This window comes from Dama dama, chromosome 24 (genome assembly GCF_033118175.1).
Source record: "Dama dama isolate Ldn47 chromosome 24, ASM3311817v1, whole genome shotgun sequence".
Classification (NCBI taxonomy): domain Eukaryota; kingdom Metazoa; phylum Chordata; class Mammalia; order Artiodactyla; family Cervidae; genus Dama; species Dama dama.
Window position 1 is genome coordinate 32,368,278 of NC_083704.1, and position 16,304 is coordinate 32,384,581.

The 16,304-nt window shown below is 37.4% G+C and overlaps 1 protein-coding gene across 1 annotated transcript in view; it reads left to right on the forward strand.

Annotated features, from left to right (window-relative positions):
* The window catches only part of CNTN3 (contactin 3), a 297,915-nt gene that overhangs the window by 220,193 nt on the left and 61,418 nt on the right, over positions 1-16,304 (forward strand). Inside the window, exon 12 of the mRNA XM_061129162.1 lies at positions 1,284-1,459. Within this exon, the coding sequence (XP_060985145.1) occupies positions 1,284-1,459 (176 nt within the window). The remainder of the gene's footprint in view (positions 1-1,283; positions 1,460-16,304) is intronic.

The following is a 16,304-nucleotide window of genomic DNA, read 5'->3' on the forward strand; positions in this document are numbered from 1 at the left end:
CTGACCACAGTGAGGGTTAGCAGCAGAGCCGGCCGATGAACGGAAGGCATTCAGGTCTAAATATATCCTGAGTGTGGGGTCGCTGGCATGACTGACGAACTGGATATGAGTGCTCAGAGAATGAAAGAGAAGCATTCCTGCAGGGTATGTGGTGAACAGCAGGAAGAGTATCAGCCAAAACAACCAATAGGAGAAAGGCTGAGGTCCTACCACATGGGGTAGGAGGAGCATCAGGAGATTGCTGTTGTAAAAAGCATAGTGAATGACTCTTTTGAAGACTTTGCTGTGACATGGAGTGAGACATGGGAACTAGCAATGGAAAAGTGGAGTCAGAGAACTTTAAATTCATGCATGAGACAAGTGCTTAGGGCTGGTGCACTGGGAAGATGCAGAGGAATGGGATGGGGAGGGAGGCAGGAGTGGGGATTGGGATGGGGAACATATGTAAATCCATGGCTGATTCATGTCAATGAATGGCAAAAACCACTACAATATTGTAAAGTAATTAGCCTCCAACTAATAAAAATAAATGAAAATAAATAAATAAATAAATTCACAAAAGTTGGAAGGACTGTGTTGGCAGAAATGCACATGTGGATATTTGCATTTGGGAAGAAACAGAAATTAATTAGCATTTTAACTAAGTATCCTACATATTCTAAACATCAGTTTTTTTGTAGTATCTCAAAAGTTTTGAGTCTATTTAAATCTTGGTAGTAGTATATTTTCCAGTCATTGAAAATGCAGTGATTTCTATTTCTACTCTTATATTTCATGAAGCAGTAAAATTAAAACGAAATTGATTTTGTAATAGTATTATAACTCTTGTTTACAGGTGACTTTAATTTTTTTTTTTTTCTAGTTGCACTGATGTCTTTATTGGCATCATTAATTTTTTTTTTATTTACTTTTTCAGTGGGTTTTGTCATACATTGACATGAATCAGCAATAGATTTACACGTATTCCCCATCCCGATCCCCCCTCTCACCTCCCTCTCCATACAGGTGACTTTAATTTTTAAACTTCTATGGCCTATAGATTTAGATATCCTAATTCTTTTAACAAGGATTTGTGTATGCAGTGAAATATGTTATGGGTCTTCATCAAAATGTCTGTTTTAATCTTGAAGACTTTTCATTATATAGAGGTATATTTACACACACATGTACATCTATACAAACATACACACTATAAGTGAGATTAACAATCTGCCTGTGAAAATTGCTTTTATCAAAATAAAAATGCTGAAGCTTTGCTTAATACTTTGTTATTTCCCCAATAGAACCGACGAGAATAACTCTGGCACCACCCAACATGGATGTCTCCGTGGGGGAAAGCGTTATTTTGCCCTGCCAGGTGACGCACGACCCCCTGTTAGATATCATGTTTACCTGGTATTTCAATGGGGTCCTCACAGATTTTAAGAAAGATGGATCTCACTTTGAGAAAGTTGGTGGGGTAAGTCGTGACAACTTCCTCATGCTTTTTACACGTCTCTGATGTTTTGTCGCTATAGAAACATCAGGGACATACATGTTGCGCCAGTAATGTTTGTTCTTTGAGAGAACCAGGGTTTACATTCTGTAGTGATCTATGATCTAACTTTATCATTGTGATTACCAGAAAGTGAGCACATTTACTTCAATCTGTATATTACAATTTTATTTAAAATTATGGCATCACCGACTCGATGGGCATGAGTTTGAGTAGACTCCGGAATTTGTGATGGACAGGGAGGCCTGGCGTGCTGCGATTCATGGGGTCGCAAAGAGTCCGACACAACTGAGCGACTGAACTGAACTGAATGTTTGTTTGTGTTTATGTTAAATATTACTTTAACATAAACATAAATTTGTGTTTGTGTTAAAAGTACTTTGTGATACTTTTGTCATTAGCATTCCCTTCCAGAAGGGAAGGTGTTCTTATGAAAGTGTTTATTTTTAACATAAAATGTTATGAAATTGAATGAAGTTCACATTTATGAAGTGCTTCCAATGTATCAGGCCAGGGTCTTCATCCCAGTTAATTCTTGCAGTGGTGCTGGATGTTAGTGTTAAGAATTGTCATTTTGTAGGTGTTTAAACCAAGGATTTGTAAACTTATTAATCTGCCCAATGTCACTGAGCTGGTTGGTGGTGGAACTTAGATCCAAGTTTAAATCTGTGAGTCCCCAAAACACAAGTATTTTCTTTTGATCCATTTTGTCACCTCATGTGTGATGGTTCTACTTGAGGAAGAATTATAAATTTCAAGGGAAAATAGACACATTGAGGAGAACTGCTGAGAAGGGACACTCAGTGTTGTGAACCACGCAGAGTTAAACGGCAGACCTCATACCTGGCCACATGTCTGTGAAGCCAGAATCACAAGGCCAGTTTCCCTTGCCAGCCAGTTTGCATTGACACAAGATTATCTTCACTCATTTTGGCTAAGATGTCAGCAGTGCATCATTAAAAAGTCTGGGTTTTCTCCTTATGGACAAAACAATATGATGGTTAATTCAGCTATATTCATTTAAAAGTATTTCTTATTAAAAGTACATATGTATATACATGGGCCTAGTAATGTGTCAGGATTGTGTGCAACTACAAAGGATGGTGTTAAAACTTGAATGTGTGTGTGTATGCTCAGTCGTCCAACTCTTTGCATGGACTGTAGTCTGCCAGGCTCCTCTGTCTATGGAATTTTCCTGGCAAAAATCCTGGAGAGGATTGCCATTTTCTTCTCCAGCGGATGTTCCCAACCCAAAGTCGAACCTGTGTCTCTTGTGTCTCCTGCACTGGCTGGCAGATTCTTTACCACTGAGCCACCTGAATGGTGTCCCCTTAAAAGATCTGTTCTAATCCTAATGCCTAGCTGTGAAATGATAGAATTATTAGTCTTTGTCCCTGGTTCCTAGCACAGAGCTTCTAAAATCTTTAGAATTTCCTGGATGATGAACCCTCTTTTGCCCTAATGAAGTGAATCTGTGGGCTTCTGGATAGCTTCAGGATGGTCACGAGAAAGACCAAGCCATGATTAGAAGCCTGGAACTTCAGCACTCCCTACCCCAACCCCATCCTTCAGGAAGGAGGGAGGGGATGGGGATTGAATTTATGATTGACCAGGCCTATGTGATGAAGCTCCTATAAACATCCCAAAAGTAACCTACTTTTCACCACAGAGAACTTCTGAGTTAGTGAACATAGCTACATTCTTCGTGGGTGACACACCCCACATCCAGTGGGATAGAAATTCTTGCACTTGGAACCCCTCAGGATCTCACCCTATGTATCTCTTCCTCTGGATGTTTAGATGCATTCTTTATGATACGTTATGGTATTAATGTTTAACATATCATAAAATAAATAAATACTACCATGAGTTCTGTGAGTCATTCTAGCACATTATTGAGCCCAGGAGCATGTCATGGGAATGTCAGTTTATAAGTGATTGGTGAGAAGTACAAATGGCAATCTGAGACTCACAATTGATATCTGAAGTAGGGCCAATCTCATGGGATTGAGCCCTTAACTTGTGGGCTCTGATGCTATCTCTAGGCAGTTAGTATCAGAATTGAATTATAGGACCCCCTGTAATTGAATTACCAGACCTAGTGTTGGAGATTTGCCTGGTATGGAAGAAAACACACATTTGGTGTTCTGAGTGTGTGTAGAGTAGCTGAACCGTAAAGGTGACACAGAAAGAGTTTGTCCTTTACACTAGTGCCTCAGGATGTGACCTTATTTGGAAAGGGCTGTTGCAGAAATAGTGAAGTTATGATGATGTCATGCTAGAATAGTGTGGACCCTAATCCAGTATGACTGTTGTCCTTATAAGACAAGGGAAATTTGTACACAGACAAACACACAGAACACCCTGTGAAGTCATAGACACAAGGAAGATGGCCCCATGAAGATGGAGGCAGACTCTGTGAAGTTACGCTTCCACAAGTCCTAGAGTTCCTGGAGTTGCCAGAACCTGGAAGAGACAGGGAAGGGTCTTATCCGAGAAATTTTGGAGACAGATCTTGATTTCAGATTTCTGGACTCCAAAACTCTAAGAGGATAAAGTTCTGTTGTTTGAAGCCCCCCAGTTTATGTTACTTTGTTATAGCAGCCCTAGTGACCCTCTACAAATGGTCTTCAAGAAATTGGAGATGTTTAGATATCTAGCCACAATTAAGCACAATTTCAATGCCATTTCTATTTTCTGTCATCTGGCTTGTTTTGTTTTCAAAGTTCTAGTTAACTTTCCAAATTGTTCTGACCAATTCAGGGCTTTTAAGAACTTCCATCAGTTGCTGCAAAGCATTACCATTTCTTTCACTATTGCTTTAAATGCTTTTTTAAAAAATCAATAATCTCTTCTATCACAACAGGAAAAGGCATATGCCGGTATCCTCTGCCAGCTCTTTACTCCATGCTTAGGGTTTATCATTTGCTTTTACTTGGAGAGGAGGCAATGAGGGGAAAGAAAAAAAAAAGGCTAGAATGTTACCTTCACAGTGATTGCTTATCCAATCAGAAAAATGCTTCTCCTGTAACCCAGCTCTTAGTCTGACTTTAATTCATAAAGAATTTGATTTAAAACATTTGCTTTTCTGCATATTGTAGATAACAGTATTTGTGATTTATCCTCTGGATTTTAAACTGTTGATAATATTTTATCCAATACAATGTCCTCCATCTGAGCTAATGCTAAAGAAATATATGTTGATATACTAAAAATTCAAAGCATTTTGATTTTATATGCATCAAACATCCTCAAAGAAACATTTGCTAAGCCTGAAGTAGACAGCTGCTTTCTTAAGAGGATCTTGGATTTGAGAATATTCAAGATAATAATGTTACTTAACTGCTGCTGCGCTACTGATAGGTTCTATGTAAAGTATTAAGTCAGCCATCTCTCTACAAGTGTCAGGTATCTGAACCATGCAATTTCATGAATTAACCCTATCACTTGCCAATTCTGTTCTTTTTCTAACATGCTTGATCACAGCCTATGAATTTTTTATTGACTTGTGACATTAGTTAACTTAATATTCTCCCATCAGTGTAAAATGGTAAGCCCTACAAGATGACATTACCCTTAAGCCCAGGCTATTAAATAAATTGGTTTTCTGTTGCATGAGAAGGGAGTCACATAACAACGCTTTATCCTCTGATTGGGTGTTCATTGCAGCATTCATGTTAATATCTAGAAAGTCTGCTTTTCTTTTATTGCATTGTGTTCATAGATAGATTCCCTGTTTTCAAAAGCAACAGAATGTGAGGGAGGAGCTGGTAAGTGGGAAAGTTGTCTAGAAAGCTGGATAGTCTAAGAGACATTTTTTATTTTTTTAAAGAAAAAGAGAGAATAAAAAAATGGAAAATCAAGCATACAGCTTTCAACTGTTCCAGCCACTTGTCCTTGAGACTACTCTGGGTACTCAGTATTCATTCATTTGTTATAAAAAACACACACTTTTTGAGAAAAACCCAGAAGCTCAAAACAACCTCTAACAATTTAGATTAAATCTGTTGTATAAACTTGCACATCATGCCAATGGAGTGTGATGACTGTTGGAGGAGAGGAAATTGTCATGTCCAATACAGGTCACCAAGTGAGGGTCATTGGCTTCATGCAGGAAAGAATTCAAGAGCAAGCCAGAGTAAAGTGAAAGCAAATTTATTTAGAGAGAGAGATATTCCATAGGCAGAATGGGGACCTCCTCAGAAAGTGAGAGTGGCCCCAGGGCATGGGATGGTTAGTTTCTATGGACTGAGTAATTGCGTGCTGTAAGGAGTTGGAAGAATATTCTTACTATTCCAGGGAAGAATCCAGATCTCCAAGAACTGGGATACTGCCCACTTTTTGGTCTTTTATGGTCTACCTCAGAATTCTCATGGTATACAAGAGACTGGTTTTGAGTATTATAATGAAGATACAATGAGCTAAAAGTCAATGACCAGACTGTTCTCTGTGCCACCTTGCATTCAGCTGGTTTCAGTCAGTTCCATCCAGTTTTTATCACATCCTAAAGACTGCACCCTTCTTCATTAATCTTATTGTTGTGTCCCGCCCACTTACCTCCTGTCTCAACTGCAGTTCGGTTTCTGCTCTGTCAGAATGTATAACATTCAGAAAAGCTTGTTAAGCTAATTGTGTAAAGCAAATTGACATATCACCAAGGAGAAATATAGGTCAAATACAGGCTTTCTTCCATAGGACAAATCAAAGTTGTATAACTAAGTCAACAGTAAAAGGCTTCCACTTAAGTCCACTGTTTGCCAAGCAAATCTTGTTTGCAGGCACCATGTAATGTAGTTAGAGAAGCAGGGAATTTGTGTTCAGGTCGGTGAGGTCTAGATCCTCTTGCTCACTGGATGATGCCCTTGCCTGGGGTCCTTTATGTTCCCCATTTTCTGGTTTCTTTTCCCAAAACTTTTTAGTATTTGCCATGTTCCCTCCCACCATGAGATTTTGCACACATTGGTCCCTCTTCCAAGGATACTGTTCTCTCTCCTTTTGCCTGTGTCTAGATATCTTCACATGTAGTTGTGTCTGTGTAGGTAAGAATGTATGTGGGTTTGTGTATACACTTAAATTTCATATATGCACAGTAATAGGATGAGACACAGTCCCAATAGTATGTTTACAGTAGCGTTCTATTATAGCCATGTTTAAGCAACAGAACTCTATTCCACTCACTCCCCCTCCAAAAAAAAAAGAAGAAAAGAAATAAAAGAAAAAGAGAAACAGAGAAAGAAAGAAGAGGAATTGCATCATTCACCCAGTACCCAGTATAGCATCTTTCTTTCTCAGCTTTTAAATATATCTAAGCTTCTACTGACAAGAAAAAGGGGATAATAGCTCCAAGTACAGAAGAAATGAAAGAACATTATTGGCTGGTACCTAAGGATTTAAGGTCCTGACAACTTAAGTATGCTTTTAAGAACGTTTAAAAATAATTTGGCTTGCCGTGATAAGCTAACTTTTGGACTTAGACATGTTACATAATGGAGACTGACTATAGCTTGAAACTTTCGAACCTAAACATCTCATGAGTTCTCTGTATATTGTAAGAGTGTTTAAATGAATTTGCTTTGATAAATCTGATGTGGGGCAGATAGTTTAGAAATGAGGAATGTATAGAGCCAAGCTGTAGAGCTTTATACACCTCTTGTGGAATTGGATCTGTGATGGATTAAAATGTGTGTGGATAAAAGTCCCTGGAAGCAATAAGAGGTTTAGCAGTGACAACCAATCTGCCACTCATCGAACCGACTGCCTTCAGTGTGATTTATCTCCCATGGGCCACAATCACAGTCGAGTGACAGACAGTCCTTGTGAGCCTGAGTCTTGATGTATTTCCCAGCCCTCGATGGCAGGAAAGAGTATCTTTGAAAGAAATCCTTTGTGTGTAATAACACAATATGGTCACTTTGACTTGATTAATTTCATAGAATTATTCGGGTATAAGGACTAAGGGTTTGAAAATACCAGTTATTTTACGATACGAAATTCTGTAAGAGGTTTTATGTGCATTTGAAATACAGAACTGAGGCAAAACACTCATTCCAAACAGTACCAGTGGTAATACACTGTGTTTTTAAACATCTTCCACTTAGAGTGTCATATAAATGTTATACCTTGTCCAAATTCAAAATATCAGCTGACTTGGAAAGATCATTAGGAGACTGTATTCAGCAATGAGCCCATAAAAATTGGTGATTAGACCAGAAGAATTATTGTTATTCATCTTGAATAGTACAACAGTCCCTCACAATCCCTCCCACAAAGCTATTTGGGGATGAAAAAATAAGAATTCTCCAGTGCCTGTTGGGAAAAGGGAACTGCACAAAATAGTTGAAGTTGAGCTTGTTTCCCAAGCTTGTTATTTGTCCACCCAGGCTTATAGAGACTCAGTTCCTAATTAAGGTGTGATTAGTATATGAGAGTTGGACTGTGAAGAAAGCTGAGCACCGAAAAATTGATGCTTTTGAACTGTGGTGTTGGAGAAGACACTTGAGAGTCCCTTGGACTTCGAGGAGATCCAACCAGTCCATCCTAAAGGAGATCAGTCCTGGGTGTTCATTGGAAGGACTGATGCTGAGGCTAAAACTCCAGTACTTTGGCCACGTCACGCGAAGAGTTGACTCACTGGAAAAGACCCTGATGCTGGGAGGGATTGGGGGCAGGAGGAGAAGGGGATGACAGAGGATGAGATGACTGGATGGCATCACTGACTCGATGGACATGAGTTTGAGTAAACTCCGGGAGTTTGTGATGGACAGGGAGGCCTGGCGTGCTGCGATTCATGGGGTCGCAAAGAGTCGGACACGACTGAGCAACTGAACTGAACTGAAGTATCCCAGAGCTGTGTTTATTATGTACAGTGTTTATTAAACTCCACCCCCAGTAGAAACCCTGCAAGACTTAAATTTATAAGAAGATGAGCAGAAGTCAGACCAAGTAACTTATAACTTGAGCTAAAATCCATAAAAACAGCCAGAGTTAAAAAAAAAAAAACAAAAAACAGCCAGAGTTAAAACAAAACCAACACTATGAGTGAAAAGATGTGCGAATACTTGTCAATCATATTTAACAGATAAAAAAAAAAAAGCTAACAAGTGTTAATTTCAAAAACAATAGTAATTCAAGGCAAACCTTTAACGTAAAAAAGGAAATTTATTTTGGAAAAAGTTTGCTCTGCCATAAAGATGGTAATCATGAATTATAATAGTCCAATTAATAAGCCATTAAAATGTATCAAGTCAGGAACAAAGAGAAAAGTGAGAAACAAAATCGTCACATAGTCTGAGAATTCCTCTTTTAACCATCAACAGATCAGTTTGCCAAAAATTAGAAAAAACTATTTCATAATGGAAGTAACAGATACGTATAAAACATTGATCCTAAAATTAGAAAATACACCTTCTTTTTCATCCTTTTCACACGCTTGTAAATTTTAGAAAAGAAAAATAACAAAACAATTATATAGAAATGAGATAGATGGAGGAAGAAATGGAAGGATGGAGGAATGGCCAAGAGCAATTGTTGAGCTCTGAAAGATACTAATGAAGAATAAAGCTGTTAAAACAACTAAAATTATAAATGAGAAAGAGAATGTGATAGGTAAGAATGAATTAATAAACAGAGCATTCCATATTCAAGTCATATGTATGAAAACCCAATTAAATATAAACTTTTGGGAAGAATATAAATGATCAATATTAATAAGAATTTCTTTATAAATCCATAATCATAAAAAACTGTGTAACCCCCTGCCCCCACAATAAAGGATTCTAAGGCTAGAGTTTTACTGGTAATTTTTTTCAATTTTTTGGCAATTGATAAATTGTTATATAAGCTATTTGAAAATATAAAAAGTTTTAAATCTTTCTAATTTATTTTGTTAGGCTAGTATATTCCTGAAAACAAAACCTGGCAAGATTACAAAAAATTAGTAAATATGAATCAATTTCATGATTATAGTATAAAAACCTAAAGAAAATTTTAACAAAAAAATCTGAACATATACTAAAAGAATAAACTTTTATAAGTACTCAGTGATGGTTTCAGAAATCTGCATGCTTCATATCAATAAATATAACAAAATAGACCACTGTACCCTCAATGGACATTTATAAGACATTCAATAAAATTAATGACCAATATCAGTTCAGTTCAGTTCAGTCGCTCAGTCGTGTCTGACTCTTTGCGACCCCATGAACCACAGCATGCCAGGCCTCCCTGTCCATCACCAACTCCTGGAGTCCACCCAAACCCATATCCATCGAGTCGATGATGCCATCCAACCATCTCATCCTCTGTCGTCCCCTTCTCCTCCCACCCTCAATCTTTCCCAGCATCAGGGTCTTTTCCAATGAGTCAGCTCTTCACATCAGAATGACCAATATAGAAATAAATAATCACTTCTTCCACACCTCAAAAATATCTTTAAAGGACGTGCCAGGAACCCTTATATTTAAACCAGGAGCAAGACAAAATACATACCAGTACCATTACCTTGGACTTCCCTGATAGCTCAGTTGGTTAAGAATCCGCCTGCAGTGCAGGAGACCCCAGTTCAATTCCTGGGTCAGAAAGATCTGCTGGAGAAGGGACAGACTACCTACTCCAGTATTCTCGGGCTTCCCTTGTGGCTCAGCTGGTAAAGAATCTGTCTGCAATGCGGGAAACCTGGGTTCGATCCCTGGGTTGGAAAGATCCCCTGGAGAAGGGAAATGCTACCCACTCCAGTATTCTGGCCTGGAGAATACCATGAACTGTATAGTCCATGAGGTCGCAGAGAGTTGGACAGGACTGAGCAACTTTCACGTAGACCATTACCTTAAATCCATTTGGAGGTTTTTGGTCCAATACAGTTGATATGAACAAGAATAAATGTCTAATTTGTGAAATAAGGAGACAGAATTATCATTATTTGAGAACAAAATGGTACTAGGGCTTCTCAAAACCGAGTAATATCAACTCTAAAATTTTTTTTAAACTAATCAGAGTTCAGTCAACTACTGTGATACAAAATAAATTCACAAAAAGCAATAGACTTACTTAGGTATCAACAATAACCAATGAAAAGTATAATAGGACAATAATGTCCCTCAAAAGATAGATTAAAATACATGTAATAATTTGCACAAGTACAGGTCTAAATAAAGGCAGCTACAGTACTTTCTTAGGATGAATGGGTGGATGTAGAGAAAGACAGGGAAAGAATGATAAAAAACATCAGTGCTCCTACATGAAATATAAGAGCTATATATCGTAAGGCTTTTCATTTTTCTTAGATTTTTCCATAGTTCCAAAATGACTATCAGTCAGATTCCACTTGGGACAATTCTGAGGTAAAGAAAAGAAAGTTTATAGTGTTCTGAAAGAAGAGTAATGACACTTTGTCAGCAATTTCCAGGTTGTTTTCTGGAGGGTATTTGTTCAGGTATGAATTGCTGGATAGGATTGGAATTATTCATATAGTTACATCATTGAATCATCTGAACTCAAAATTCCAACTCTTGTAACCTGTTTCATTCTCCTATGAATCGTTGTTTATCTTTCTTTGCCTCTTCTATAAAACTAACATGATAATAGTACTTTATTCTAAGGTATGCATAAAATGCTTAGACCAACTTGTGTTAGCTCTTGCTGCTGTTGTTGGTGTTACTACAACTGGCACTGCTGGTAGGATTGTTTCTAAAGTATTCTCTAGGAAAACTGCAGCAATTTACAGCTCCATCAGCAGAGCAGGAGGGTGCCTGTTTCCCCAGTCTTTTCCACACATTTTTTTCCCTTGATATTTTTAAATAAAAAAATTCCCAAGCAGATGGTTGAGAAGTGTTCTCTCTTTATGAACAGTTTCTCATTTCTCAGAATAAACAGTAGAGTTGAGAATATTTTCATTTTGTTTATTAGTAACTTAGATACTTAAGGAAGATTCATAATTATAACCGACTCCTCCAAATCAAGAAAATTTGGGGCTTAGTAACGACTTATGAAATGCATGAAACTTCTGCAGAAAACGGAAAAATATTACCTAATTTCTAGCTCAAGGAATTTACAAAAGCCCAGCTGCCTGAATTATTGTATAGAAGAATATTGTATAGAAAATCTAGCAATAGAGAATGACTTCCCCAGATTGCAAAAGCAAGTTGCTTCAAGACAACCATCAGCTAGATAAGACCTATTTTATTTCTGCTAGAAACAAAGTAATGATGTTGATATTTGCATATAATAGATTTTTAATCTCACATATTTTTTGTGTCCCTTAGACAGTGTTCTCCTTAGGTCACAGCAGAAAATCCCTCACTTACACATAAATTCACCGTATGTACTGGCCATTTCCTGTTCGTCTTCCATACCTTGCAGATTTGTATCCTCTGCTCATTTCTTCTATTGGAAGTCAGGTCTTTTGTTTTACAGATTTACAGTAGGTCTTTATGTAGTCAGGCTCTTAATTATATCTTAGTGTGATTCACTGGAAATGTCTTCTTTTTGTATGTCACTTTTGTGTTAAACTTGTCTATTGTTATATCACTCAGAATAAAACTTTTCATGTAGTCAAAAAAATCTGTATTGTTCTTTTCCTAATAGTTCTCATAACTTTTCTTGGATTGAATGAAATATTCAAACTGTAACAATTTGAAGATGAATATGAAGATTTTAAAACTAGTATTCATGGAGAGTTACTTAAGAAAATTTGGGGAAGTTAGGCTAATGCTATGGGAGAGAAACTTTGGTAAATACGCAGATATTTACAGAATATTTCAGGGAGATTTTGCTGTGACTTTCATATTGTTTCCTATGTAACTTCTATAAAATATTACCACTCCCAATTTTTAGGAATTGAATTTTTCTCAGGGGTGGGGGTGTCTGTTGTTTACTGTTGATCTTAGGACATATTGAGATTCCACCATTGGACCCCCTCCAGTTAGTCAGTGGAAAACTATAAGCTACCACCAAAGAGATACTAACGTGTATGTTTGTGTACCTATAAATATGTTTGTATATATCCCAGCACATGAAAATCTAAATGCAGCTATATACAGATACTTTAAAAAAAATCTCTAAAGGAAGTTCTGAGTTATCAATAATTCTTTCAATATTGCTTATAATTCTTTCAGATCCTCCATTGTAAATAACAGGTGTTTGCTTGTATCTGTGATTTGCAAATTTAAAATATCTCATCTCTGGAGGTGGAGGAATGAACTAGCAGTTTATAATTTTGGTTTTGTTTTTGGGATGAGGCAAAGGTTCATGAATACATTCTGAAAAAGAAAACTTGTCAAAAATAGGCTTAAATCTAACAAATCCAATAAATGAACAAATCAGTCAAACCAAATGAGGTAAATGGAATCTGCTAATCATAGCATTAGCTTTTATTCATGATGACTTATTATTTTAAAAGCTTTGTGAGGAAATAATTCTCATAATTCAACTATTTAAATTGTACCATTAAACAGCTTTGGTATGTTCAAAGAGATGTACATCTATCATCATCATCAACTTTAGAGTGTCCTAACAACCCTTGGCACCCTATAATCTTTACTATCTCCATAGTTTTGCCTTTTCCCAGAATGTCCTATAGTTGGAATCATGTGGTATATAGCCATTTTGGATTGACTTATTTCACTTAGTACTGTATATTTTTATTTCCTCCATATCTTTTAGTGGCTTAAGAGTTTTGTGTTTTTTTTTTTTTTCTTTTTCTTTTGTACTGGATATAATAGTGTATCCACTCACCTCCTAAAGTCCCCCCTTGGTCACTTCCAAATTTCGAAATTATGAATAAAGCTGTGTGCAGGTTTTGTATGGACATAAATTTTCAATCTGGTTAAACATCAAGGAGTAAGATTTCTAGGTCCTTGTTGTTGTTGTTCAGTCACTCAGTTGTGTCCAACTCTTTGCATCCCCATGGACTGCAGCAGGCCAGGCTTCCCTGTCCTTCACTATCTCCCGAAGCTTGCTCAAACTCATGTCCATTGAGTCAATGATGCCATCCAACCATCTCCTCCTCTGTTATCCCTTTCTCTTCTTGCTCTCAATATTTCCCAGCATCAGGGTCTTTTCCAAAGAGTTGGCTCTTTGCATCAAGTGGCCAAAGTAATGGAGCTTCAGCTTAAGCATCAGTCCTTCCAGTGAATATTTAGGGTTGATTTCCTTTAGGATTGACTAGTTGATCTCCAGGGGAGATCTCCAGGGAAATCTCAAGAGTCTTTTCCAGCACCACAGTTAGAAAGCATCAATTCTTCAGCGCTCAGCCTTCTTTATGGTCCAACTCTCACATCTATACATGACTACTGGGAAAACCACAGCTTTGACTAGACAGACCTTTATCAGCAAAGTAATGTCTCTGCTTTTTAGTACACTGTGTAGGTTTCTCATAACCTTTCTTCCGATAAGCAAGTGTCTTTTAATTTAATGGCTGCAGTCACCATTCACAGTGATTTTGGAGCCCAGGAAAATATATATGTCACTGTTTCCACTTTTCCCCCATTTATTTCCCATGAAGTGATGAGACCTGATGCCATGATCTTAGTTTTTTTAAATGTTGAGTTTTAAGCCAGCTTTTTCACTCTCCTCTTTCACTTTCATCAAGAGGTCTTTGGTTGATGAAAAATTCCTCTTTGATTTCTGTCATAAGGATGGTGTCATCTGCATATCTGAGGTTATTCATATTTCTCCTGGAAATCTTGATTCCAGCTTGTGCTTCATCCAGCCTGGGATTTTGCCTGATGTACTCTGCATATAAGTTAAATAAGCAGGGTGACAATATACAGCCTTGACGTACTCCTTTCCCAATTTGGAACCAGTCCATTGTTCCATGTCAAGTTCAAACTTTTGCTGCTTGACCTGCATACAGATTTCTTAGGCAGCAGGTATGGTGTGGTATTTCTATCTCTTGAAAAATTTCCCATAGTTTGTTGTGATCCACACAGTCAAAGGTTTTAGCATAGTCAATGAAGCAGATGTTTTTTCTGGAATTCTCTTTTGTTTTTTCTATGATCCGACATATGGCAAGAATATGTTTAGTTTCACTTTCCTCCTAGCAGTGAATTGTTATTCTGAAAACAACTATTAGATTAAGAACATTTTACTTATTTATTTTCTGATGTTCTTCTTTTCTTATTTAGTCACATGTTTCTGGCCTTTATCATTTTCGTACTCTCTGGAGAGAGACCTGTGGTTTGATTTCAAATATAAATCTGGGAAATTCTTCATCACCACTGCTTCACGTGTTATTTCTGTTCCTTTTTTCCTTTCTTCTCCTTCTGTTACCACCATTATACAGTTCTCAAGTATTTTCTTCTTTATTTTCAGTTGTTTCATCTTTTAAGTTTTGGAACATTTGATCGTCACGCACACACACTTTATCCTCAAGCTTAGAGATTGTTTTCTCAACCATGTTTAGTCTACTAATGAGCCCATCAAAGTCCTTACCTATCTCTTTACAGTATTTTTGATCACTAGCATTTCTTTCTTTAAGAATGTCTTTCAAGGAGACTTTCTTCTCTACAGATCCTTGAGAAAACAGGTGTCTTGTCTTGTACAGCTTCCTATAGAGGATAGGAACTTGCCCTTCAACTTATGCATTTCTTTTTTACAGTTTTGTTGTTTGTTTGTTTGTTTTTTTAGAATCTCCATTCCTCTGCTTACATTGTCCATTTTTTGCATACTGCCTATTTTTTCCATTAAATACCTTAGCATATTAATCATAGTTCTTTAAAATTTCTGGTCTGATAAGTCATGCCATGTCTGATGCCTGTTCTGGTGTGTATTCAACCTGTTAATACTGTGTTTTTTGCATTTTAATATGCTGTGTAAGTTTTCTCTTGAAACCTATGAATGATGTTCTGTCTGAAAGAAGTACAGTGAATAGGATTTTACAAATATAGTGGGAAAGTATGGGAGTGAGAAGGGAGTTTTCTCTAGTTATGAGGTGTCTTGGTCCCATTGTTTTGGTGAACCTGACCTCCTGAATTATCAACTTCACCAGTTCTTCGTCTCCTCCTCACCCATTTGGTGAGACAGGATGGCTGGAGGACTGGGGCTGTGTGTTTCCATTCCCCCATGTGGGAAGCTAGATTTGGGTATTTTTCTTAGAAAGAGGTGGTGATTTTGTGTTGCTGTCATGTGTGACTCTATGCGACCCCATGGACAAGATTTACTAGGCTATTACAAAACCCCAGCAGGTTAGGCTCTGGTGAAATAGTTTCTTCTGAAGGCAAAATTTGTTTTTTAAGAACAATATAGTGCTCTGGCTTATTGCAGAATGGTTCATTTTACCTTCCCCTCCCAGAAATATGAGAGGATATTCAATCATTATTCACTATGACGATCCAGTTGAGTTCCTGGAGGTAAAACTCAGAAAAGTGTCGGGAACCACCGATGTCCTGGGTTCCCGGGAGTGTTAGCTCATAGGCTTGTTCTGCTGACCCTCCAGAAATTCACCAGTCCCAGTTCAGATTTCTCTATTCCAGTACTGGCTTCCGGGGAAAATTCTGCTGTTGGATTTATGCTCCAGAAAGTTGTGGTTCTCTGTATTTGCGTGTTTGTCTCTCCATTTTAGAGGTAGTGGTTTTATTCTGTGACCTCACTTCTTCAGATTTAAGAGGAGTTGCTTAGCTCTTTACTTGTTGTCAGAACAGAGCGATGACTGCTAAACTGTTTATATGCCAGTTGAAAATCAGAAGTCAGGGTGATTGGTCTGTTTTTTAATTAGGTTATTTGACTTTTTATTATTGAGTTGTAATTGTCCATAGTGGCTTGGATTTTTATGTCTCAATTTCAGGAAGAAAATTATTCTACTTTACAAGACATA